General features: G+C 42.3%; 1 protein-coding gene across 3 annotated transcripts in view; it reads right to left on the bottom strand.

The window, feature by feature from the left end:
• Window positions 1-3,563: 3,563 nt before the first annotated feature.
• The window catches only part of gli1 (GLI family zinc finger 1), a 64,397-nt gene continuing 42,533 nt past the window's right edge, over window positions 3,564-25,427 (bottom strand). Inside the window, exons 2-14 of one of the 3 annotated variants that reach the window (XR_006821695.1) lie at window positions 17,183-17,292; window positions 14,301-14,533; window positions 13,613-13,714; window positions 13,306-13,504; window positions 12,479-12,647; window positions 12,111-12,218; window positions 11,593-11,733; window positions 11,306-11,455; window positions 10,765-10,929; window positions 10,210-10,452; window positions 9,694-10,006; window positions 6,338-9,506; window positions 3,564-3,674 (exon numbers count right to left, since the gene is read on the bottom strand). Coding sequence is in view for 2 of the 3 variants with exons in the window: in XM_046029603.1 (XP_045885559.1) it covers window positions 6,934-9,506; window positions 9,694-10,006; window positions 10,210-10,452; window positions 10,765-10,929; window positions 11,306-11,455; window positions 11,593-11,733; window positions 12,111-12,218; window positions 12,479-12,647; window positions 13,306-13,504; window positions 13,613-13,714; window positions 14,301-14,533; window positions 17,183-17,253 (4,467 nt within the window). In the remaining variant the exon portion in view is untranslated. Of the gene's footprint in view, window positions 3,675-4,722; window positions 9,507-9,693; window positions 10,007-10,209; window positions 10,453-10,764; window positions 10,930-11,305; window positions 11,456-11,592; window positions 11,734-12,110; window positions 12,219-12,478; window positions 12,648-13,305; window positions 13,505-13,612; window positions 13,715-14,300; window positions 14,534-17,182; window positions 17,293-25,427 lie in introns of those variants that run through there. The other 2 variants (XM_046029603.1, XM_046029604.1) reach the window with 2 other exon arrangements.

The following is a 25,427-nucleotide window of genomic DNA, read 5'->3' as shown; positions in this document are numbered from 1 at the left end:
CATCACGCTTTATTTCGTTCAAAAAAAGTTGTCCAGGGTAGCAGTGCGGAGTGTGTGTGTGTGTGTTATGTGTTTGTCCCGAGTGCCTGCCTGAGAATGAATGGTGATGAGGCATCGCCTTCGGTCACAGCGGGAGACTCAGACCTTGATGGGACTCCAAGCGGAGGCGACGAGCCGTGAGGAGGAGTGATGTCAGCAGCAGAGGTTGGCCCTGAGGTCACTCTTGGCATCGTGAACGTGCACCTTCCTCACTTATTTTCAAAGTAATCTATGTAGGTAAGACCTGTAGACCATACAGCACAAACAGTCATAACACTCGATAAACTTTGACAGTATATTGTCCCGAATTCGTTACATCGCACCTCCTCTTCAGAGAGGGAATTCTGTCGGTCGATTAGCATGTTCTGGCTTTCTCCATCTGAACGTGGGAATATAGGCTACTTTAACTTTTCCTCCATGTATCACGTGAAGCCGAATTAATTTGTTTATGAATACGTATGCTCCTGGATAATTGGATAATTAGACTACAGTTGAATGGTTATTTAGAATAGTCTTAATTAAAAGAACGGGGGGCTTCGATCAGCAGGCTAGCTGATCATCTACTGGATGCTTCCCCATGTTTTAGTTGTTATAATTTATCAGAAAAGCTCACTGCTAACTTGTGAATCTGAATCTCATCTGCGCTGCAAACACACACACACACACACACACACACACACACACACACACACAGACACACACACACACAGAGCCAGTAGGCACAGCGTCCTAAACTTGAATCAGCAGGCTGTTCGACGAGGTGCAAATTAAGCTGTTGACTCCAGCGGCTCATCTTGCTACATTTTCCCCAGAAGAGATTATAGGCCTACTAACTGCAGGTGAATGACAACAGGTATGCGCGCGCCCCCTCCACTCCCCTCCCCGTCATGTTTTATGGCTTGACTGTTATGCACGTCGCACCTGCGCTCAAGTACCCTGGAGTGGACCCCGTCCTGCGCCCCATTCACCCCTGGATGGCTGTAGGAAGTGGTGCATTGACAGTCCTTTGTGTTGCAACCTGGACCGTAATCTGTTTTGCAACTGAAAAAAACATCCGACATAAAACTGTAACGCAGCGTTCTGGACCCCCACCTTGGCTTTCTCGAGCCCCCCACCTCTTAGTAACTCAGCGAGATAATACAAACGAGCCGGGTATCTTTTCAGGGCGCATAGGCTATGTGTCCCGCTACAGAGCAAACAAACTGGGATGTGACACAGTGAAACAGATTAGAGAAGTAAAAGACAGATTACCTGCATGAAACTTTAGAGACAGACGATTCAAAAGAAAACCTAAATCCCCCTTAGCAAGTAAATTCTCATCAAACAATGATTTTAGGTGTTATCAAAGCATATAAACCAGTAAGCATTATCACAACAATAGTCCTATTATAACACTGTCATGCCAGATTAGTATAAAAAGTCACAACAAAACCATTGCTTAGTATCCCCGAAGAGTCCACACAATAATGCCATCGCATATGCGACAGACTTAACACATAGTAGCATATGTTTTATGTAATAAACCAATTTACTAACTAATTTATAATTTAGGCCAAATTATGAAATTTATCCTTTCTGTGAAGCCAACAATGATTCAAACTCTACAACTCCACTGCATGAGCCCAAGGTCACATTTTTCCCCCATAAATTATCAGCTCATGGTGCAAAACAAAATACATCCCTTCATTCCTTCACCCATCGTGACTGCTGGGGGTCGCCTCTTAATGGATTTTGGAAGAGAAAGCATCCTGAAGGTGGGGAGGGAGCAGAGGGCTGAAGAAAGGGAGGGACAGAAGGGTCATCACGGCTCTTTGTGGTGGGATGGATGGAGGAGAGGGAGGGGAAAAAGAGGTGGAAGAGGAGGGGGCAATAAACTTTGCTACAGATGAGGGTCACAGAGGTGCAGAGGTGCTGCAGAGGTCCTGGGAGCTGTTTTTTAAGTAATTATCATATATGCCCACGTAGTACACCAATGCTTCAGGTTAGGTGGAAATGTTTTTCATTTAAAAGTGATTTCACTCAAATTTAAAATTTTAGGGTTAGAGATGATTTGTTTAAATGTATAGTTTTTAATTTTAGCTTGTTACTTGCTACCTGTATGTTAATAAAAAAAAAAAAATGCCATACTGCTCTTATTTTGATGGGTTAAACCAATCAAAAATCTAATAAATCAACTGCAGCATTTGATTAACTGATAGATTATAACTCTGGTATAACATAATATTGGTATTATGAATGTTTGTGCACAGTCTTAGTTTGGTTAAAAAAAGGAGTGAGGTGTTAAATAAGGAAACAGAAATGCCATGGCGGCATAGTTTGAGCTTTCTACTGTCTTGTTAAAACTACTTCTTCTACACACACATAAGGGGGAGCATGGAGGAAGCAGTCCCACTGGGGTTTTGTCCCTGACTGTGGTCTATAGGTTCAAAGCTTCTTGCATGGGGAGGAGAGCCCTTAAACAGCATATTAAGCAGGAGTTAATTATATGCCAACCTAAGTGACAAAGGAAAAGAAAAGCCTCCCTGTGAATGGCAAGACAAGAAAAGAGAAAAGTCATTATGCTGCCCTCTTCTTTGCATTTGAAAAACTCAGTTCTTATTTTGGCATTTCCATTTGTAACTCTACAGAAAAGAGATCACATTGTAGAGTCACTTTAGATCTGAAATGTATGTAGGCTATAAGAATAATAATATAACTTCTTTTAAATAGCATACACCTAGTGATTTATTTTAGTTTGTGCACCTCTTTGCAAGGGTGACAGTTTTTATATAGTTTCAAATGAGTGAACCTGATTTTTGTTATGTTGTTCACATTTGTGATGTAGCCTACCTATAATCGGGCACATCACATTTTAAATGTACCATAGGCCTAGCTGTAAATGTAGTTGCTCCTTGCACTAATATTTTCACAAATGTGTGAATTCAACATGTAGCCATAAAATTGTGAATTAGAAAATTGTATTCTTTCCCTTTCATCTCCTATCAGCTGCCCTTCCAGCAAACACACTATTTGACACGGTTTGTGGAGACTCAGCTATTGTTTCAAATAACAAATCTGGACATGCCAGATTGCAAATCAGTAGTCCGTCAGGAAAACTTCCCCTTGCCTTGGAGCAAATGAGTCAACTTCAGCATCACTGCCAGGCTGTAGTGGCTGCCGTGAGTCTACTGTGCCATGCCACAACACCACAATGCCAATATAGTCTAAGCACACTGGGGCCCCTGGACCAAAATGAGCCAACGCTGTAAAAAGTAATGGTGGAGATTCTATTTAAAAAATATTACATTAAAAACGTCTGTAAATCATCTCTATAAGATCAACACACCATAGGTTAAATGACAGCATTAGCACACCAGCAGGTGTAAATGCTACAAAGTGATGAAACCAACGGAAAAGGTGTTTTTATAGGCTATCAGGATATTACAATACAGCCATTTACCACATGCCTGTTCAATTCAGGACATTTATTAATCAACTCATGAATTGGTTTGTTGAAAGTGAGAAGAAATGAGGGTTAAAATCAATGAAGCAAAACTAATCAGTTTTACTTTATTGTCATGTAGTTTAAGTTGCTTAGTGTACAGCAGTGGTTCTCAACCTGGCGGAGGGATACTTCATTGGGTCCCAAGATAAATCTGAAGGGTGAGAGCAAGAGAAAAAAATACAAAATTAGGTTTATTTTTTTCGTAACTTTGCTTCAATCTGTGGGGAAATCACTTTTTGGTTGCTTTGCTCATAACTCACTTCCACACCACTATATCATGTGATGTGAGGTCACAAATAGACATGACTTCATTTTACATAATTTTTACAAGCCAAAACAATTGGGAAAACACTGGTATAAGGTATCTTATGAAATGCTATTATGTGAATTAACTTTTCTACTCCCATTTCGCACTTCTCTCTTATGTTCTTTTAAAGTGGAGATGCTGTGTTGATAATATTTTATGAGCAGGATTTGTGTAGGTTTTCCTTCTTGCAGCCTTCAGCAGCCCACAGTGCCAGTCCCCTCTGACCGCAGAGAGCCATGTCCAGGCACTGATGTAACCAAGAGCAGCCATTTTTAATGCTCATCCACTTACTTACTTTAGCAACCAAGCATAATCACCATAGCTCATACTAGGCTGCTGTGACAGGCAGGTCTAAATCATATTCATAACAAGGGGTTTTACAATTAGGACAAGGACAAAAAAGGAGGATGATTTAGGATAAATGTCCTCTACTTGGTCAGTAGATCACTAATTTAGGGGTAAAATGATTTTGGATCGCAAATGGGCAGAATATGGTCTAACTGCTTACAGGGGTGACAGACTATAGCCTGTGCAGCATTCAAGTTGTGCTGTGAGGGCTTAATTTGTGGTGAATGAAACAGAAATACTGTTTGCTGTCTCTGCTTGTTTTCAGGCTGTACTGCACTCTACTGGAGGAAAGAAGTCATTGTATTAATCTATAACAAATGTCATACAGCACATTATACCCATGTCTTTACTGGGAAACTTGTTTTATGGCTCCTGATGATTCCTTATCCTAAAATTACAATGATATAACACGGCCCTAAAAAACCTCCTTGATGTATAAAATGGGCAGATATGGCTCATTACAGCATATGAGTAGTATCAGTGTGTTTTGTAATAAAACAACCACATTACAACAATGAATACAAAAGGAAAAGTTTGACAAACATTCTGCATCCGTCCCACTGAACATGTTTATTCATAAACTGGTAAAATATAGGACATTTGTATAAAAATGTAGAAAATTGTACACAAAATATAACACTTGGCTTGTGTCTATTATAGTTAATGCTACTATTATAGCTTTCTGTTGCTAAAGATGATATTCTTTTGCCAGCAAAAAAGTCAGAATAAAGGATGACCGTTGTAAAAACCAAAAACACACACACACACACACACACACACACACACACACAGAAGGCAACGTCCATAAAGTTCATTAATATAAAAAGATACATTTATACAAAACATCTCATACATTCTAAAGAACAGCACTGTCAGTCAATGTTCAAGCCCTTATTGCTAGTGTTAGTGTTGTGTTAAAATAGACTATTTGTGCATCTTTTTTCTCAGTCATTTTAAGGTGTCTTTGGTAGGTTGTACACTTTTTCTAAAATGAAGAAATGTTTATTTTATTCTGAAGTCACATAAAATGCTTTACCAATACTTTAATGTGGCCTTATTGAGTTAGCTGTGCTCAGATGGGTTTTTGAATGGCTGTTAAAAACACTATTATTCTTTATTGCTATCAAAATGAGGTTCATGTGAATAGTCAAAAGAGACAGAGACCTTTCCTCTCAGTGCTGTAGTCAGTGCAAAGCCACAGTGTAAAATTAGTTCTCCTACCAAGAGCTGCAGCCTTCTGTACGATACAGCTCAATAGTCGCACAAAAGTACCTCAGTGTACACATAACAATGTATTTATGTATTTACTACAGTGGTAGCGATTGATAACATTTCTGCTTCTTGATCCCGCATCCTGAATTAGTAATGCAGAACTTTCCAAATAACTCCTCTTTGGGATTAGAGCCAAAGTGCAGCAGCACTGTACTATGAATGTACCTCAGTTTCTCAAACATAGGCAACTATTATTGATCTGTTAGCAGATACAAACCAGCTGTCTCGGGTTTCATTCAAAATAGCCGGCAACCTCAGCTGAGTCAAGCACAAGTCGTAGCTCCGGTTAATGTTGAGTGAAGGCATTAGGTTTGAATATATCAGACGTACTATAATGCGAAGGGAATTGTTACATATTATATTTGAGCTTTACTCATTATCCCCCATGTATGTACCTTGGAAAGAGCGAGAGCCTTTCTGTTTTGCAGTTATAAACACCACTGAAAGAAGTACACAGCTGCTTTAGGAACACTTACAGTAAACATGTGGAGTGCAAACTCTCTGTCTGGATAGGCAATTACAACATACATGTAATTTGAACACCAAAGATTCAAACACAAGTCCTGAGTGTAAGCTATGTTTATGTCTGTGACTGCATTTGTGCATGTGTGGGAATACTGATATGCCACTATAAAGAGTGTGTTGTTCATGACGAGGGAGAAATCTGTAGCAATACTATATTTAGTAGCACCAAGAAATTATTTCTCAACCATTAAAAAAAGCACATCTTTAGTCTTCACTCAGCTCTTCCAAGAACCATCTTGCAAACACCCGTCTGAACATTGGCCTTCAGAATCCAAGCAGTCTATCACAAGACATGGGGTGATTTATCCACTGTCTCATTGTCATATACACAACATATATAAATGTATATAAAACTTATTTACATGTATCCTTCTCTGCTCCACTGTTGCCACAGCCCCTATGTGACTGGAATGCCTGTTTGGAAAAAGGTCAGTATCAGTTTCATATCAGGCATATAGCTCTGTGTCTTAAAGTAAGGCACAGAAAAATACCAAGTACCAAGGCAGCGAAGGAACAATACTGCGAGGGAGGCTGATCAGGCACCTTTGGTTTTAAGGTTTTAGGTGGGGATTCTTACAATTCTGAAACCTATTTAGGTTTAGTCTCATGACAACATATTATTCCTGTTACATGGGTAGCAACAGACCCCTAGCCGGTTCAGGATGCTGGCTCAAACAAGGATTAATGTGTTGGATGTACGTTTAATGGCTTATGGGGATGTATAAAACAGACCAGGCTAATGATCCATTACATGAAGGGATCTAGTCAAATGTTTACCTACCTTACCCTAACTGGGCTTTCTTTCAATGTGCTAGGGAAAATCACTATAGTGTTTTAAACCCAAGGCTGAACACTAGGCTACACACATTTCAATGTGGGGCCTCAATAAAAACATTAAGAACTGCCCAAGGCCTCTACTTGATTGTTAGTCTGAAAAAAGATGCCCCAAAGTGTTCTTCTAAGACAGTGTGTTCAGGTATTTATTCTCGCCAGCCAGCGAGGTAAGCATAGATGTCATGTCGCCTACAGCCATGTTGGACAGGCCAGAGCCTGCAGCTAGGCCGACAGAAGTCTGGGGGGTGGTGAGGCGCGATGAGGCCTGGGAGGAAGACCCTGGCTGACCCTGAAGGGGATTGTTCACTGGGCTGAAAGAGGAAGACTCAGCATCATCGATGATGGAGGTAAAGTCTATTCGAGCATTGTCCAGGTCCAGGTTTTCTAAGGCATTAGAGATGGGGCCAGATTCAGGATAAGGAGCCATGGGGGCCGACTTTGTGCCACCTGTTGGGTCAAGGTTGGACCCCATAATGTGCTGCTGGTTGAGACAAGGTCCGTTTTGGGGGTCCATGTGTTTCTCCATATCCATGTTTATCTGACCCGAGTAATACATGTTGTTATTGGAAGGAGAGAACATTTCATTTTGCGGATGCTGTGGATGCTGGACTGGAGGAAGTCGGACCGCTCGCCTGGGGCTGGAAGTGGAGTGGACAGGGCTCAGGTGGGGTGGGCTGCCCAGGTAGCCTCCTCCTACCTGTGACAGGCTGTTCTGCCGGCTGAGAGGTTTCCGTCCCTGAGGAGGCCTGGGGACCACCATCTCCTGGCCATAACACGAACCTTGGAGACCTGTCAGCTGATGGTCTTTATGTGTCACAGAGCTAGCCGGAGGGCTCATGACCAGGTTCTGGTTAGGGTAGGATGGATAGGGCTGACTGGAGTATAGATTCTGGTTTTGGTGCTGTGGACTGTGTTGCATGATTGCTGTCTGGGCACTCATGTCCATATTATCAGATAGAGGAGGAGGTTTTATTCCACTCTGCAGCTGTTGTTGTTGCTGTTCTTGTTGCTGCTCCCACATGAGTGCTTGCTGGGACTGTACATAGTTCCTCACCATCATCTCCTTCACCTGCATCATTGGGGTTTCCGACCTCTGCCCATCTGAAAGCGCAGTGCCAGCACAGCCCAAGCTCAAGCTCCCGCCACTAGGGAAGGAGTTCTGGTTCTGCCCTTGAAAGTCACAACTCGGATTGTTAGAGTTCCTCATCATGACCTGGCCTGTCTGTTGTGGGTAACCCTGAGTCTGCTGGAGGAGCATCCGCTGCTGCTGGAGCTTAGCACTTTGACAGGCGTCTCCACCTCCCATCCCAGGGTGGAACTGCTGCTCAGGCTTGATGATGAGTTTGTGTATTCCATCAGGACTGTTGTAGAGGCCTGACTGATTGTTGAAGTGGGCCTGTGTCTGTTGAGGCTGCAGGCTAGGCTCTGAATACTGCATTCCTCGCTGGTCCTGGAGAGCATGGCTGGAGGTTTGGATTTGGCTGTGGGTATCACTCCAAGGGCCTCCAGCATCACCACCCTGGCCTATGCTAGGGTAATGGGGGCCTGAGGGACTGAGCTGACAAGTGCTCATACTGTATTCAGCCTGTTGGAGAAGTGTATTAGACATGCCCTCTGAGTGACTAGGCCTTGCTTGGCCTATTGGATTTCTGCCAGCCCTGGAAGTGACTTCCCCTCCCTGGTTCTGGTAGTGCCCCTGTATGTAAGCCTGGTCTGGGCAGCTCAGAGAGTCATGGCTTGGGGACAGTTGGTTTGAAAGAGGACCTCCACCTCTGACTCCTCCAAGAGTTTGATGCTGTTGCTGGTATCCTATGAAGCTTCTCTCTCCAGGGGGCATCATCATGGAACGATCCCTGGCATCAACAGGGGAAAGGTGGGGCTCCATACCCATAGCTTCCATCATTACATTCTCTGTAATGCTGGGCGGCCGAGGGGAGTACATGTGGCGGGAAAGACTGGTGTCAGAGCCACGGTGTTGCAGCGCATTCCTTCGGCCCATCATAGCTACATTATTTAGGCTATTAAAGCGCTTGGGAAGAGCTTGTGGATCTGCTACTGTTCGAACCGGGTCACTTGCTCGCCTGCTGTTGTTACCTGGAGCCTGGTGAGGGTAGATAACACCAGTGCCGTACTCTGTATTGGCACTATGCCTACGTGGACCACCTTGTTGAAGGAAAGGAGGTAGAGGCTGCCCCTGGTACTCACTTAAGACACCTCCTCTTCTGCCTGGAGTACCGGTCTGCTCCATATTGGGTAAAGGAGTGGGTGGTGGTCCACCAGTTGCTGCAGCATATTTGGCCTTGAGGCTGTATTGCTGAGCGGGTGTTAAATTAGGAAGACCTGGTAGTCCTCCTCCTCCTCCTCCTCCAGGACATGGAGCTCCTCTGCGATTGGTCTCAGGAGAGAGGGGGTCTCCCCCACTCTGCTCTGGGCCAAGGAGGTGACATCCTCCCCCTCCCGTTCCTCCCATTTGTGAGACCTCACTGGAACGCCGGCTAGACAAGTAAGGAGACACCATAGAGGACCGTCGGCTGACGGTATATGCGGAGCTTAGGCTGCTGGTGCCGCTTCCTCTCCTGTCATTAGAAGAGCAGCCAATCGATGAGCCACCTCCTAAATCATGATTGGACAGCTCCATAACGCGTCGATTTGAGAGGAGTGGAGAAGGTGCGCACATTCCCATATTGTCTCCTGGACCTGAAAATAAACATCCAGAAGGAGAAAACAGCTTAGACGCAATTTATCAACACAAACCAAGCATGTTACTTTAGATGTTGAAACAAACAATTCATTGTGCAACAATTCAGACTCTATCAAAGTAAACTAAGAATATGTCCGCAAGAGAGTTTTGAATATTTATTTGTGTTTTCATCACAGAAATTACCAGGAAGTGCAGGTAGCTTGTTATTGGTACAGCGGGCAGGAGGGGCTGGCCTGCGGATTTGCTTCAGCTTGTCAATCTTCAGGTTCTCCAGCCTCTTCAAAGCCTGTGCTGACATTCCCATTGTTCCTCCTACACTTCCTGGCTCCCCTACTCCTACTCCCCCTGCAACTCCATCCTCCAGTGCTGTGAGATCCTCCAGACTGCCTGCTGCATTCAGGTTCATCTCCACTCCACTGTCGTTGTTGTTGGCGCTCCCCAGTGGAGAGCGTTCGCTACTGCAGGATGATTGACCCCCAGGGCTAGGCTGGGATTTCTAAAAGAAGTAATGTAGCGTATTGTCATGCAAACTTGAAATAACTGGCAAATCTTACCAAGAAAGGCAGAAATGTTAAGCATATGTGATTTGTACCCAAAGGCCTAAAACATCTATAAATGTGGTGCTTTTAACATTGGAGCTCTGTTACTTTTCTTGCATTTAAAGGACGTTGTAGGTCATTAATAAAATGTGTCACTCACCAGACCAGTCTCAGGAGCCAACAGTTTGCAGTCTTCCCTGCGCGTCTCCTCTTTCTCCAGCAGCAGTTCAGAACTCTGGCCTCCAGGCGTCATAGCTGAACCAGGGGGTCGAGGTCCTGTGTCTCCACGATGCTTCTTGGTGATGTGGGCTTCAGGGCCGTGTACCGTCTTCACATGTTTACGCAAAGAGCTTGGATCCGTGTACCGCTTAGTGCAGCCGGGGATCTTACAAACATAAGGTTTCTGTAAAAGAGCAAAGCATCTGTTAAAACACAAATCTAATTTGTTTGTGTGTACACAGTCTTGTATTTACTACAACTTAACTGCTACTGAAAGTGCCTCCCATATGTAGTAGTTTACCATTCTTGGCCCAATACAAATTAAGACTGGACATTCAAAACATTGGTATAAGTGTGAATCTCAACAAGTCTCCTAGATAAACTTGTTTAATTATTTTCATATTAACTAATTTAATTTAAAAAAGTATCACTTTTAATAAGAGAGCAAATTAATTTAGGTGTCAAGGTATTTAAAAAACTAGATTACTTAGAGTACCTCATTGGAGTGAGTTCGGTTCTGGTGCTTGGCCCGGTCTGAGGCATTGGAAAAGGCCTTGTTGCAGCCTTCATGTTCACACACGTATGGTTTCTCTCCAGTGTGAGAACGCAGGTGAGTCTTCAAATTCTCCAGGCGAGAGTAGGCCTTATTACAGCCTTCGAACTAAAACAGAAATATACATAACAGTTTTATAACAGCCAAGTTGCAATGAAAAAAAACCCCTAATAGTCTGAACTAATTAACTAACAGTTAGTTAGTTAGTTTCTAACAGAAAGACCCAGATCTCCCTCCCCTTGCATTAACATTGGTAAAATAAATTACCAAGGTATAATAGTACAGAGGATCCCTCATTAAGTTTACCCAGACATGCCACCTTGTAGTGAAACTACATTGGCACTATTTTTGAAGATCAACGTTCAAGTTTTGATGACACAGGATAATAAATGTAAAATGTGACAAAGTAAAGCTTTCATGCTAATGGCAATTTAGTGGTTGCAGGTGAAAAAAACAGATTGAAACAGACAAAATGTACACTCACAGTGCACTTGTGTGGCTTCTCTCCTGTGTGTCTGCGCATATGAACCACCAGCATGTACTGGGCTTTGAAAGGCCTCTGTTCTCGAGAGCACTCCTGCCAGTGACACACAAACTCCTTCTTTTCTCCATGGATGTGCTCATTGTTGATGTGCTGTTGAGTAAACAGATGAATAGAGAGAACCATTAATCGTGGTGGTATACTGTAGATACCTTTTAGCGACAATGCTGCATTTTTGCTGCTTTTTTGTCTCTCCATTCTACAAAACTATTGGTTGATCTATCTCTTACATGAACCAGTTGGTCTTGTGTATCAAATTCCTTGTTGCAGCTCTCCCAGTGGCAGTTGGTTTCATAGATGGCCTCTTGTTCAGGCTTCCCGTCCTCCTTGTCCAAGTCATCTCTGCCATCCAGTAGTCCCAGGAGAGGGTCCTGACGAAACATATGGGTTACAGACCAGAATTTCATGGCTTAAGTTAAAGAAAATAGCGTACAAACATATATGAAATGTCACTCATTCATCTTAAAGTCACTTACACATTGCGATAATACATATTAGATATCAGCCAGTCACATTCTGCTGGTATGATGGAGGTTCTCTGACAACTAAAGCTACATAAAATCAGACTGGGAAAGCGGCAAAAAAATCTATTTTCTTTACATACTTTGTTTTGTTTGTCCTCCACTCACCATTCTTGTCTCGCTTTCACTTTGACATATCACACAGAATAATACTTTTATATTCCAGCATGAGTATTCGATTCCAAAACAAAAATGTAAATGAGCAAAGTAGAAAACTACTTCAGTACCTGAGTACCAGTGGAAGAAGGACTGGCCACATCTCCCTCTGACCTCTCCTCCAGGCTCTTGACATTCATTCCATCCATCACACCTCCCAGCCCTGGCTCGGTTTTCAGCTATAAAAAAACAAAAAAAACATAAAAAAAAATACACACATCATTTAATTCTTCATTTTTACATGTTTCTGTCTCTCAAAGTCATTGACATTCATAAGATTGGTGCATATTTTAATTCTCCCCATCATAGACCTGAACTAGCTTCCTATTTCCACCTCACATCCATCATTCACTAGAAAAGTCTTCTGGTCAGAAGCAGAGGGTGCGCTGACATTGAATTGCTCTGACTGCTTTGTAAAGTGAGTGAGAGGTTGCCTTACATGTCCATGCTTGGGCGGAGCGTGGAGCCGTGGATTGTGGGGAGGTAAGCGGGAAGCTTGGCAGGGACCCGGTGTGTGTCCACCAAGAGTTGCCCCCCCGCCTCCTCCATACATGGAAACTTGTTGCCTGGATTGGCAGTTTATATTGCTGGAATAGCCGAGGGACGGACTGTGAGAAAAAAACAACAATATGACAAATCTAGGAGATTAAAAGCGGATGGAACTAGTGAGGTATTCCAATAAATCTAAATGAATACAACCGGTGGCCAGTTCTCTGAAATATTAAAATATGTAGGTGAATGTGGATATTTATCATGGGGAGATCAATGTTTGTTAATCTTGTTGTCTTATAATACTTAAATATGTAACTTTTTATTCTTGGTGTATGTGTCTTCCTGTGTGCAAATACCCAAATTACCCTTTTTGCTGAGCAATTTGCCAGCTACTGTAGCATACAACTAAGTTTGGGCAACAAAGACGATTGAACAGATGAATTTCACCAGTTTTGATTTATTCCTTCATTTATTTTATAGTTAGAGCAGTTCACCTGCACTTGCTTTCTGTTTTAAACATCTGCTGTGGCTTTAGGAATGTAATTATCTCACACTGTTTGAAAGTATAAGATATAGGTTTCATGATAAATAGTGGTGTGGCAATGTGGCCAATTCACAGGAGTCAACAACAAACTCCATGCCTTGTAAGTAAAGCACAGCAGATTTTTTGAATACAATACCTTGAATATTAGACCTTACACTTCTGAGGTAATATATATGGATATTGCTTTAAATACATTTTAGTGCTTAACATAGTATAGAGAAATATCTGACCTCATGGCGCTCACAGAGAGATGGCCATAAGAACTGGCCCCATTGGGGTTGCAGCGAGCATTGACAAATGCCACCAAGGAGTTGGGTGATGTCCGGATCACAGTCTGCAGGTCTACACTTGCATCAGACAGAGGAGAGATGGATAGCGCTCTTTTTTTACTCAGCTTCAGCATGGAACGAGGTGTTGAGAACCTCGAGCCTAAAGGGGAACAGAGGACAGTGAGAGTGGGAGGGTTTGCTTTGATCATACAAAACCTTTAGAGACAAGATTTATATTTAAAGGAAGCAGTGGGGATTGTTAACTTACCATCCCCCGAACCAAGCTGATCAGAGCAAGGCTGAATCTGGCAGAAGTTGTGATGAGAGGACATCATGTTGTTCTGGTTACAGTAGGGGGTGCTATTGCCACCTGTTAGACATTAAGGACACTTAGAAAGAAACACTTAGCACTGCCAATCCACATTAACATTTTTAAGTTAGTGAGTCAGACAAACCGTTACTGGGTCGCTCACAGTGTAGCCAGTGTGGACATGTTTAAAATCACAACTACACATCACTGTTGATCAACAGTCTGATGCACCTAACAAGTGCTGATAGGCTGAGCAAGAAAGGATATCTGCTTGCATTGGGGTTGGCAACACAATTGTCATGTCATTTGAAGTTTTAGGCACAGCTGCAAGAAGCACTTACAAATCTAACTTTTCTGAAAATACACAGGTAGCTTATTTGAAACAGATGAACTCACTTCAGACTTGATCCCGTATGTGGACATATACACACACGTGTGTGTGTGTGTGTGTGTGTTTTAACAGAGTAATTTAGATGAGGAGACACATTAATATCTCAGCAGTACAACTGGCCTTCTGTTGACTGCTGATCTTTCTTATTGGAGAAATCTGGGTAGTCTCTGTTTCTTACTCAGTCTCTCAGGTATCCTAAGTCCAAATCAGTAGCAGCTGTGAGATTAAGGAGATGTAAAAGATACTCTGACTCACACTCTGTGGTCGGCATGCCCCTGTGGCCCATCATACCGTGTGGTGGTGGGGCCTGGGGGGGCCTCATATATTGATCCATGCAGTGGCCAATCCCCTGTCCTGGTCCTGATCCAAGAGTCATACTGGAAGTCATGGGATTATACATAGCACGGCAGTCCTGGGGAGGGCCGTTGAGGAGCGGGGCACGCAGCGAGGACACATCACTGTAGGGTGACTGGTCTGATGAGAGTAGGCTGCAAATATCAAAGAAACACAATTATAAATTATGAGAAATAATCTTAAATAATCTTAAATTAATATGAAAAATGGCATTGCAAAACACCATGATGGGAGCTGTACAGTATAAGTGGAACATAGTGTATTTGCACAAATTTGCACATCTGCCTAGTCCTGTAATAGTGATTTCTTCTCAATGACGCAACATTGTTGTCTCTTCCCACTCCTCTATACCTGATGAAGAGCTAATTTGGGCTTGAAAATGTTGTACTTTCTCCTAATATAACAAAAGAGTTTTAGAGTGTTGCAAGTCATTGAAAGGCAGAAAACATCACAGAAGAAAATATTCAGTAGACTGAGTAGATTCTAAAACATTAAGTGACTTAGGAAATGAAAAAAAAAAAAGATCATATATTTAAATAAAAAAATCAAAAAAATTCAATCAATGAACTTTTTTGCCCTCAAAAATCTGTCCTGTGTTTGCTCTGTCACTTTAGGGCCCAGAAAAGTCTGTGAAGAAGCACTGTCTGAGGACCTGAAATCCATAAACATTAATCTCTTGTGATGTCTCGTTCTCGCCACTAGATGGGGTATAGCCCTTATCGTGGTCTCAACTGTGGAAACTTCTCATCTGGGTTTTCCCCTACCAGGAGGAAAGCTTGATTGGAACTTTCCAGCCTTCTCATGAATTTCAATGCTTTCTCTGACCTTTCTTCAGTCTGGCTGGTTAGTTCAAAATCTGTCTCCCCCCCTCTCTCTGTCCCTCTCGCTCCTCTCCTATAGGGGCAGACTTCATCTATCCACCTTCTCCTAAGTCGTCCTTTCAATTCTTTAATGCTTTCACCACAACGTGTATTCCAAACAGAAGCTTAATCTGTCCTCTCTAATCCACTGTGCTGGTTCCCCCCGAATCTACCTCCCTCCCATTCTCACTCCTCTCTCCCTTTCTCTTCTCCCATTCATCCCTTCTGTTCTACTTCTCTGTTTCTCCCTCCCTCTCTCCTGATCTCTCTCTTTCTCTCTCTCTCCTCTCTGTCCTTACTGTCACTTTCTATCTCCTCTTCTTTTCTCCCACCCCCTCCTCTTGTCTTTCTCTGTCCTGTCCAGCCACCTTTCTCTCCATCTCTCTCTTTCTCTCCCTCACTCTGGGTAACCTGAGCAGGGCGCGAGGCAGTCAAGCAGAGCGCAGCGGGGCCTGGTCAGCCTGTAATTAGCAGCTGTCAGAGAGAGGCCGAGTCCACCCGCAACCTGGGTGGCATGAGAAAGGGAGGGAGGGAGTGAGGCAGGAGGGGGAGAGGGAGGAGAAGGGGAGGAGGGAGGGGCCGAGCTAGGACTGTGTCCATAACAATTGCAGTGAGACCTGGGCTTCTGCACCCTCAGATTATCTGTGCGTTTAAAATAGGAACTGTTTTTGAGCCTTTAAGTATCATGCCTGCTTTCTAGAGAGGGAATGCTGTAATTTCTGGTTGTTTGTTAATAAAATGGGCGGTTGGCAGGAAGAGGGGGGTGAGAAGAGTTGTGACTGTAATGCAGCAAAAGTTGTCCGACAAGTGCCCAACATTTCAAGAAATAATTCAACATTTTGTCAAATATGCTTATTTGCTTTTGTTTGGAGAGTTGAAAGCTGAAAAGACTTAGCATCTTAGCATAAAGACTTGAACCAGTGGGAAACAGCTAGCATGGCTCTGTCCAAAACCTTTAAACTTATTGACACAATGTCACCCTCATACATAAACAGATAAACACAAAAATTTTTTTATGGGGAGTGCCAATGGTTTGTGCAGGTGAAGTAAATGTGCACATCTTCTTGAAGGCTTGTCTTGGTTACCCGGTTTTATACCTTTGTGCCTGTAAAGACCCCAAAAGCTGTGCTCACTGACGATATCTGTCAACCCGTGCTTTATAGGTGCTGAACTGTTGCCTGTCAAGGAATGACTCCAACATATAAGCCTGCATTAATCTGCTGGGCCCATATCTTGACTGACATTAACTATCACAGATATATTGTTATTGTTGCATATGTTGGCTGAAAAAAAAAAAGAAGAAAGTGTCGTACAGAAATACCAGGAATCTTTTGGGGTATTTCACAACCGTAAAATGTTACACTGAGTACATGTGAGTCACAAATTTAAGGGATCCTTTAAAGAAATGTTTGTGTGTGTTATGTGTTGTTTTTTTTTAAATAAGGAGAATTTTCAGTACTATATTGTTTTTAGATTCTTTTGACTCAAATATCCATATTGGCATCTGCCTCAAAATTCCAGCATTGGTTGGGCTCAACATGCAAGTGCCTCTGAAATCACAATTTATGTATTTGTTTTACATTTTCGTTCTTGGATTGATTAAACAAATGAGATACAGCATGTCAGCTTTACAGTTGTTCAGGAGTATTTGTGAAATTAGGACAGAGTAGGCCTAGCTTTTCTCCCCTGATTCCCTTCTTTATGCTAAGCTAGGCTAACCATGTCCTTCCTCTAGTTCCATAGGCTACTTAACGTTCAGATGTAAGAGTGCTGTCGCTCTTTTCATCTTACTCTTGGAAAGAAAGCAAATTAGTGCATTTCCCAAAATGTTGAACTACTCCTTATATTTCCCCTATGGAAAACAGTTGTGGAATTCACTGTGACAAATAGTCAGGACGTAGCACATGCCAATTGTTGTCTTACCCTCTGGAGGACTGGCTGGGTGAGGACTCGTAGTGATACAGCCCCTGGTGTGGCTGCATGTCCACTGGCATTGGAGCTCCGAGGCCTACTGCTCCCCTTACACCCTGGACCTGACACACAAAGACATGGACATGGTTAGGGTGAAGAGAGGAAAACCAAAATAAGCCAACCAACCTAAACTAAACTACACCAGAAAGAAAAGGCAAATAGACAAAAACAATTGTGGTTGGGGGAAAAAAGAGAATATGTAGGATGTTAATAACAGACCAAACCAAACAAAGAAAAATGGTTCAAAGGCAAAATTAGCTCTCTCTGAAAAACTTGAGTCATACCTATTTTAAATAGAGCTGGAACAAAATACTAAAGTAAAGGTAGAAATGTAAATTGTAAATTAAACAAGCTCTGGAATCTGAACTCGTATACATTACAGAGACTTTAAAAGCAGGTCATATGATGGTACTGATGTGCCCTGACACCCTCCTACAGATTAGGCAAACCCCTGTGATACAAACAGCGGGTTTGGCTTTAATCTCTCTTCTCTAAACAGAGTTGTGCACCTCAAATGCTGCTGATAGACACTCAAAACCTGACGCACCTTCCCTTCCTGGAAAGTAGCGATCAACATAGAAAAGACACACGGAAGAAGAAAATCAGAGCTTTGCCTTAAAGCTTAAAAGACAAACAAGTTAAGGGGGTTCCAGCAACACAAACAGATAAAAATGAAAGTCGGACTAAACAGATGTTTTTTTTATAAAACTCATAGTATCTTTCAGCAAGAGTGCATGTGTAAGGTAATTCTAGCTGAAAGATCTTGGGAATAAGCACCTGCTCATTACATCCAACCACATCAGTTCAGGTACTAATTGTCAGGACTGTGGGCTCTTACATGGTTACAGAGGTAATTAGAACCAAAACATTACTGTACACGCTGATGTCATAGCTACCACAAATGGAGAAATGCCAAAAAATGTGTAAGGTCTTGATAATGAAAATGTCAAATCAACTACATTAAACATATGTTGCATATTTACAGGTATACATAAAAACTCTACAATCATTTTCGTGTCGATACATTTTTTAAGCCTCTAATCTTGAACATGCTTTTCTTAATGTATCTCTATTCCTGCATGTTCTTTCTTTTAAACGTGCCATTTAGCAATATTTTTAAAAAAATTCAACAATAAAAATATAAATTTATTTTTTTAAATTTTCAAATCAACAGCTATATTATTTAACTCTGAAATTAAATCCTTGCCATGTATATAGAATCAAAATATCACGTTGCTGCTGTTCATGTGACAAGTGTTCAAACCCAAAGTGCGAAAGCTCCTGGCCACTGCAGATGAAAGCTCTGTGGTGTGAGTGTAACAGGTTGCCAGGCCTGTTATGCAGTAGCACAAGTGTTAAAAGGGCAGTAGGGACCTATTTAAGCCCACAAGCCACCAGGGGGATTTGGTACACAAAGTTAGCAAGTGGCTAAATGATGTGGGCGGTCCTGGGCTAATTGCACATCTTCAGCGCCGGCTTTGGATGTGTGTATGATAATTAGCCGGAAGTGCTAAATAGAGATCTCGAGCACCTCAGCTGTCCCGAACTAATAAATACCAAGAAGGGGGTCGCTGGAGAGCCTGACACACACATACCCACATACTGACACACCTGTCAGTCTCGCCAGGGGGTAGCATAATAATCCAGTGGCCACAATGTCTACATGAGAATGTGTGTGTGTGAGAGAGTGACTGTGAATATACCGAAGCAGTTTGTACTGTGTAAGCCCAGTGGCAGGTGTGTATGAAAAGGGTGTTGTGGAGACAAGTGTATTTGCAGTGCAGCATGTGTGTGTGTGTGTGTTAGAGAGAGTGTGTTCAACATGATAAATGGTGGTGAATCTCAGAGTAAGAGTGAATAATGTATCAGACCACCTGCGCATAAGCGAGCCGGAATTTTTTGAAAAATATGTTTGCGAGTGTGTCTCCAGGGAGCAAGGCAGTGAGTGAGTGTTACTGTTATAGCGCCATGTAAACACACTCAACTGTGTGTAGTGTAATTAATTTGCATGGAACATAGCTTATGCTCTTATACAGTGAATTACTGTAAAGTAAAGGCAAACATAGAGTAAGTCTGACAGAGCAAATATTTACCAAGTCTGAGTATCCCTGTCTTCTAGAAATAAAGTTTATATAATAAATCTGCAAAGCAAATACATTAGAATTACATTTTTATCAATATAATGAGGACATGTATCTGTTGACACTGAACATATATGTGTAAAACGCGTACAAACAACATATCTAATTTGTTGTCACTAAAATATCCGCTTGCAGCAATGAAAGCATGATACAATTTTTTTTATAGTTATGTTTAGGCACCTAAGCTCACTGGGTAAGATTAGAGAAAGATTATGGTCTTGGTTAAATGTTAAAAAAGTCAACAGTGACTTGAAGCATGAGGCACAACTTAACCTTCTTAACATTTAACCGAAACCACGATCTTTCCCTAACCAAAGTGTTTTTGTTGCCTCAACCTCAGGAAGTGAACCCAGGTCTACGGTGTAACAATCCTGTGCTTTGTATGCTCACCGTCCACTACAGCTACCTCCCTATGACTTCGGTGCAGTACAAAAAAAAGTGGGAATTCCTTCATAACCATGCATGAATTATATTTCTTGTGAAACATATTTGCCAAACCAAATTAGCATATTCACATATGAAGAGTTTTCAATTCATAAAATCTATATTTAGTATAGTTCACGAGCAAGTATATATCATATAGTGGAGAGATGATCATCTCAATATAGTTACACATCTGCTATTTGAACTAACAATCACCAATATCGATGGGTTAGAATTGAAACAAGAAACTTGTGGATTTTATCGCGGATTGCATGATGTATATTTTTTTTTTTATACATACACTGATGACCTTCGGGTAGGAAAATGACAACAACCTACCCCATGTATAAATGTGTAAAAAGCATGCATAGTATGAGTACATGTATGCATTTCTGTACAACTTGTAAGTACACATAGATGGATGATTCCATACATGCACGGTGCTGACACAGGTGTTGTGGCATTGTGCTATTTTGGGTCAATATTTTGTGAGAAACTCTCAGGGAGTTTGCTCCCCAGTGTAATTTTGTGGTACTGGGTTTTAGAGGAATGGGGCAGAAGCTTATTAAAAACCCCAAGGCTATAAATCAAATGGCTAACTAAACAAGTCTGCTCCACTGCGGCACAGAGAGCTGGGCAGGAACCAAGGAGCTGAGGATGAGGACGGGATGTCCAGCCACTTTCTACACCCTAAACCTCTCCATTCAAACACTCAAGGTTCACAACCCGGCAACATCACCACCCCATTCAAGTAAGCCACACGTCTCTTTTTTTTTCAGTCCCTGCTTTAAGTTGGATGGCATCCTGGATAGATGATATTAGCAGAGTTACTTACAGTACTGGATGTTTTTAAACAAGCCAAAGAAGTCCTGACTTTGGTATAGCCCAATAGATTTCCATTTCGGCTTACCTACTTACTCACCAAACCAACGAAGCTTACCACTAATAAATAAAATATGGTTTTGTATCCCTAATGGACGATTACTCATTCACTGTCAGTAATCCAACCACTGCACTGTTGAGACCTACTGTTCAGCAAAAGCTGATACTAACTACAATAGCAGATCTGTTCTTCCTCTTACAAATTAAAAGTTGGATTCAAGAACTAAAATACACCGTTACGCAGTTTAACACACTCTGTTGCTACAGCCTTGCTCGGCCTGTTATGACCAATGGCTTAGTGGCTACTGTTAGCAGACTTTAGGTAGATGATGCTATTTACACTATGTTTTAGCATTACTGTTTTCCCATCATTGCCACTGTTGTTCATACTGGCAGCTATCACCTTGCTTTAAATAATACTTGACATCTGTTACTTTGCCTCACTTAAAGTGACAATTACAGGACAATATAAATGCTAAAACACTGTGTCCACAGCGCAAGTAGAAAAAAGTCTGTAAGTCAGTGAACATGGCTCAGCAGTTATGTTCATTTTATTTTAGTGTTTTCTGATTACATTAAAGTCCAATAATATCTTAACTATTACTTGTAAAATCAACACCATAAACTTCACAAATGTAGAGGCCTAGTAGTTGAAGAACTTCGACTCCATTAGGTGAATTTTTTCCTAATGGCCTTGGTACGCATTTGTCCCACAAACTTCAGTTCTCAGGTGATAGTTTGTATTTGTGGTACACAAAGAGAAACATTGTTTAGTCTTGCACAGTTTGGCCATTTGTGACATACCCATAAAGCGTCAGTCCTCCTCCCTCTGAGGAAGTCTCTAGGGAGGACAGACATTTCCACAGGTCACTGGTCATGTCAGACCAAAAGGCCTGATCCGGCCCTGCTCCACTCTGCTTCTACACTCCTCTACTTCTCTTGGGTGTAACACTAAACTCGGGCTCACACATGCACGCCCCCCCCCCCCCAGCCAATGTAAAAAGCGGCATTTAATGACAGCCCCTCTCTTCTTTACCTCATTTCTCCTCTACTCTCAGATGGGAATGTGAGTATGCAGTATGTCTGCTCATGTGTATTTTTTCATTCGTGTGTTTGCTGCATAATCTATTACATAGACAATACAAAGCAGCCTAAATAAAACTCATCTTTGGAGCATGTTCTGCAGTGTAAACACCCATCTGAGAGTATTTTGTCCCTGTCTTTCTCCCCCACCCTCTCCCTCAGTCCCTACTTTCCTCCTCTCATTCTGCCTTTTAGCTCTGTATCTCTATCTCAGGATATCTCTTGCTCTCTCTCTCTCTCTCTCTCTCTCTCCCTCTCTTCTCCCCCTCTTCTCCCCCGCTGTCTCCACCCTTTCCCTCATTCCCTCTCTCCTGGCTCATTCCTGGTCTTGCGACCTCTCCCTTGCCCCTCCCCCCTACTGGCGGAGCTGCAGGCGAGGTGGGTGTTCTCTGGCTGTTATGACTTGAGAGACGATAATGGCAGCTATAATGTAGCCAGCCGTTCCTGATGTGGCTGGGCTTGTGGGGGATTCTGTTGTGTTAGGGCTGGAGACTCAGCGAGGGAGGGAGGGAGGGGGAGAAGAAGGCGGGGCTTAGGCCCTCAGCCAACCACAGTCCAGATTCTACCTCATTTTCTTTTTCATTTTTTTCTCTTTCTTTCTCTCCTCACCCACAAACGTTTTTGCCTGCCCTGTTGTTTTCCTTCAGTGGTAAACTTTGTTTTTAAACTCGGGCTTTGTTTTTGTAACCCCTCCACCCAACACAGACTCTCCTCCTTCCCTGCTCTTCTCCCCCACCCGCCCTCCCCTGTGTTTTTTACCCCTTTTACCCAGACTCTGTAAATTCCTCACAGCTGCTGTAATGTGATGGGGGCCAATGGTGTGACCACCGAAAGGCCACAGGGCAGGAGACATCACTGTAATGTACAATAAGCCCCCCTCATTGACCTGCTGCAGAGAAGATTAATCTACTTGAACAACTACTTTGTGTTTTTTTTTTAAAAAACAGCCTTAATTCCTGTTAAGCCAAAACTGACATTTTCAAAAGATAGCAAACAAAAATGAGCATCATTGTGAAGAAAGTATTGACTGGGCTGGTCAATTCTAAGAAAATATCTCACCGTAATATGTTTTCTTATGCTTTACCTCCAAATTCTTTGACATTTGCATCTTGAACTATGCAATACAACCATTTCTGATGATCTGATTTCATTTTTGGTTGCCTATGATACTTTTTACCTCTACTTTCTGAAAATGTCTATCAATTGTTCCTTTTGATTCAGCTTCAGCTTCTGTACTTTTTATTCTGTCAGACATCGACTGCCTGCCTCTTTAACACCAGTGACAAAGATTGAAATAAGTCTTTAGTACTAACCAAACCAAAACTGTAATCTATGTTGTCTATTGCAAACCCAGACAGGTGTGTAGGAAAAGGAAATCATGCAAAACACTGGACCATGGACCCTGTTCATGCAAAGGTTCATACATTTAGCATTCAATATTTTCTTGAGCAAATTGTAATAATAAAACCCTGACAAAATGAGTTACTGAGGGATTGGGGTTATACATTTGAGGTGTTTGGTCAATTGTAAACTATAACAATGGAAACACAGGTCATTGCTAGAACATCAATTTAGCTAATTCATGATTTTGACAAATCATGTTTTATATAACAATATCAGTAAAATATTCCTATTAATTTAGTGATATCAATTCCACCCATATTGCCTAGCCCATACTGTAGATGTAGTATTGCTAATAGTTTCATATAGGAGGAACAGACCTTTATTATGTTAATAATGCAATTTGATTGAAGAAAAAAAAACAAAAAAAACAAAAGAGAAATCAAATCACTACATTAGAATAGATCAGTTCATTGATAATGTCAGGGAAACCCACATGACAAAAATACTACTAAAGAAACTAAGACCTTCCTGAATCCCTGAGGCAGTAACTTCAATTTCATCATCTTAGTGGCAGGGCCACTCGGCCTTTAGTGTTATCAGTCGTTTCAGGGTACAAAGGCCAAATGCCGGTGCATCAAATAAAACAATGATTTTAAGTCCATGGAAATAATTAATTTAAATTAAGAGTTATGGATGATTTTCTTTTTATTCAAATTTTGTTCATTCTAAGTGCTAACTTGTCAATAATCATAACCACTCATGCATAACAATGAGTTCAACATTTCAAAAGTTTTCTGCTCAGCTTGCCGGGCTACGTGCTTGTAGGTCCGTGTGTCCGTCATTCTGCAATTACACCCCCAAACACTAGTCGGCAGTAGCGCTACAGCGTCCACTGTGTTGACTTTTGCCGGCTGAGCAGGCTAATTTCTGGTTTAGCCCTCCACTAACGTAAATGGAGGTAAAACTGTATAAGTGCGGCTGGTGTAGCCTTTTCAAATGTTACCGACCTAATGGATCACATTCTGATTTCGCTTGGGTTGCGACGGTCAAATATATTGATCGTTTTGGCCGCTAGTAATGTTACTTCAAAGCACGGGGTACTTCCGGTCGGCTCGGAGGCATTACGTGGCTACCCAGCCGACCAATCTCAGAGCTTATGGTCCGCGTCGACTGGACGTGTAGTTACATTTTTGAGGAGGTGCATGTCAGGCGACGGCGTAGCCTCTGCATAGCCCCATAGCCTACGCCGTCGATTTGATGCAGAAGTATAAATTGCACTTACGCCATAGCTACGCACGTAGCCTACGCCATAGCTACGCACGTAGACCCTATGCAGGAGTATAAATCAAGCTTAAGTCTACTGCTTGGCTGGTGCTAGATTTGTGTCAAACTGTTGTCATAAATAGCACGGTTTTCCAGCGGTTCATACCACCTGAAATTCCTGCCCAGGTTTCAACCTTATTCACACCTCATGTATCCCTGTACTGTAAACTGTGGTCTGAGGAAGCTGTGGTGTTGATGTCTGACTGCTGGGTTCTCACCTTGTCAAAATGGCAGAATGAAATGTTGATCCCTTGTTGCTACACAGCCGGAGTGACTGATGACAGACATCAGGGCACTAGAGGGCTTGAGCGCGGCAGCTCGACGTTGACTACAAACAGTAGAATCGGGAGCCGAGCTAAACCGAGCACAGTAGAAAAGAGTAGAGCAAACCGAGCAGAAGACACCACCTGATGAGCCGTTAGAGAGCTTTTAAAAAATAAAATAAAATTTAGGCAAGCTAAAAGCCATTCTTATTCAACATGATAAAAAGTTATGCAAAGAGTGGCAGTTGCAAAGGGAGCTATGCAAATACTGCACAGGCGTGTTGAAGAGAGTGAAGAAGGTAAAATACTAGCTAAATACACTGACAAATAACCAATTTTGGCACAAAAAGTACTATAATTTTCTCAAGCTGCTTTGTAGTCACATGTACAGCAACACACTGCTTTTGCTGCACAGTCGTGATTACTGTTTTACCACTTTTGTAACTGCTGGCTTGATCAGTCAGTGACTTGATAGTGTTTGCTTTAAGATTAGGAGTGGTTCCCCTCTTCTTGTTTTCATTTGCCTGCACAAGCACAGTTTTGTACTGCTGGCGGCTGAGCAGCTTCACTTTCTCAAAGGCAGTTAGATGTTTAACATTTGTTAGTTCAGGGATTTCACCCAACAACTCTATCAAGAGGACAGACACGGTGCTACCGACATGTGTAAGAGTTTTTCTTTCCTCTTTAGTACCCCCCCCCCCCCCCCCCCCCCCCCCCCCCCCCCCCCCCCCCCCCCCC

Source organism: Micropterus dolomieu, linkage group LG18, assembly GCF_021292245.1.
Source record: "Micropterus dolomieu isolate WLL.071019.BEF.003 ecotype Adirondacks linkage group LG18, ASM2129224v1, whole genome shotgun sequence".
Lineage (NCBI taxonomy): Eukaryota > Metazoa > Chordata > Actinopteri > Centrarchiformes > Centrarchidae > Micropterus > Micropterus dolomieu.
Note: the sequence above shows the minus strand (reverse complement) of the source record. Positions and strands in the feature narration are given on the sequence as shown.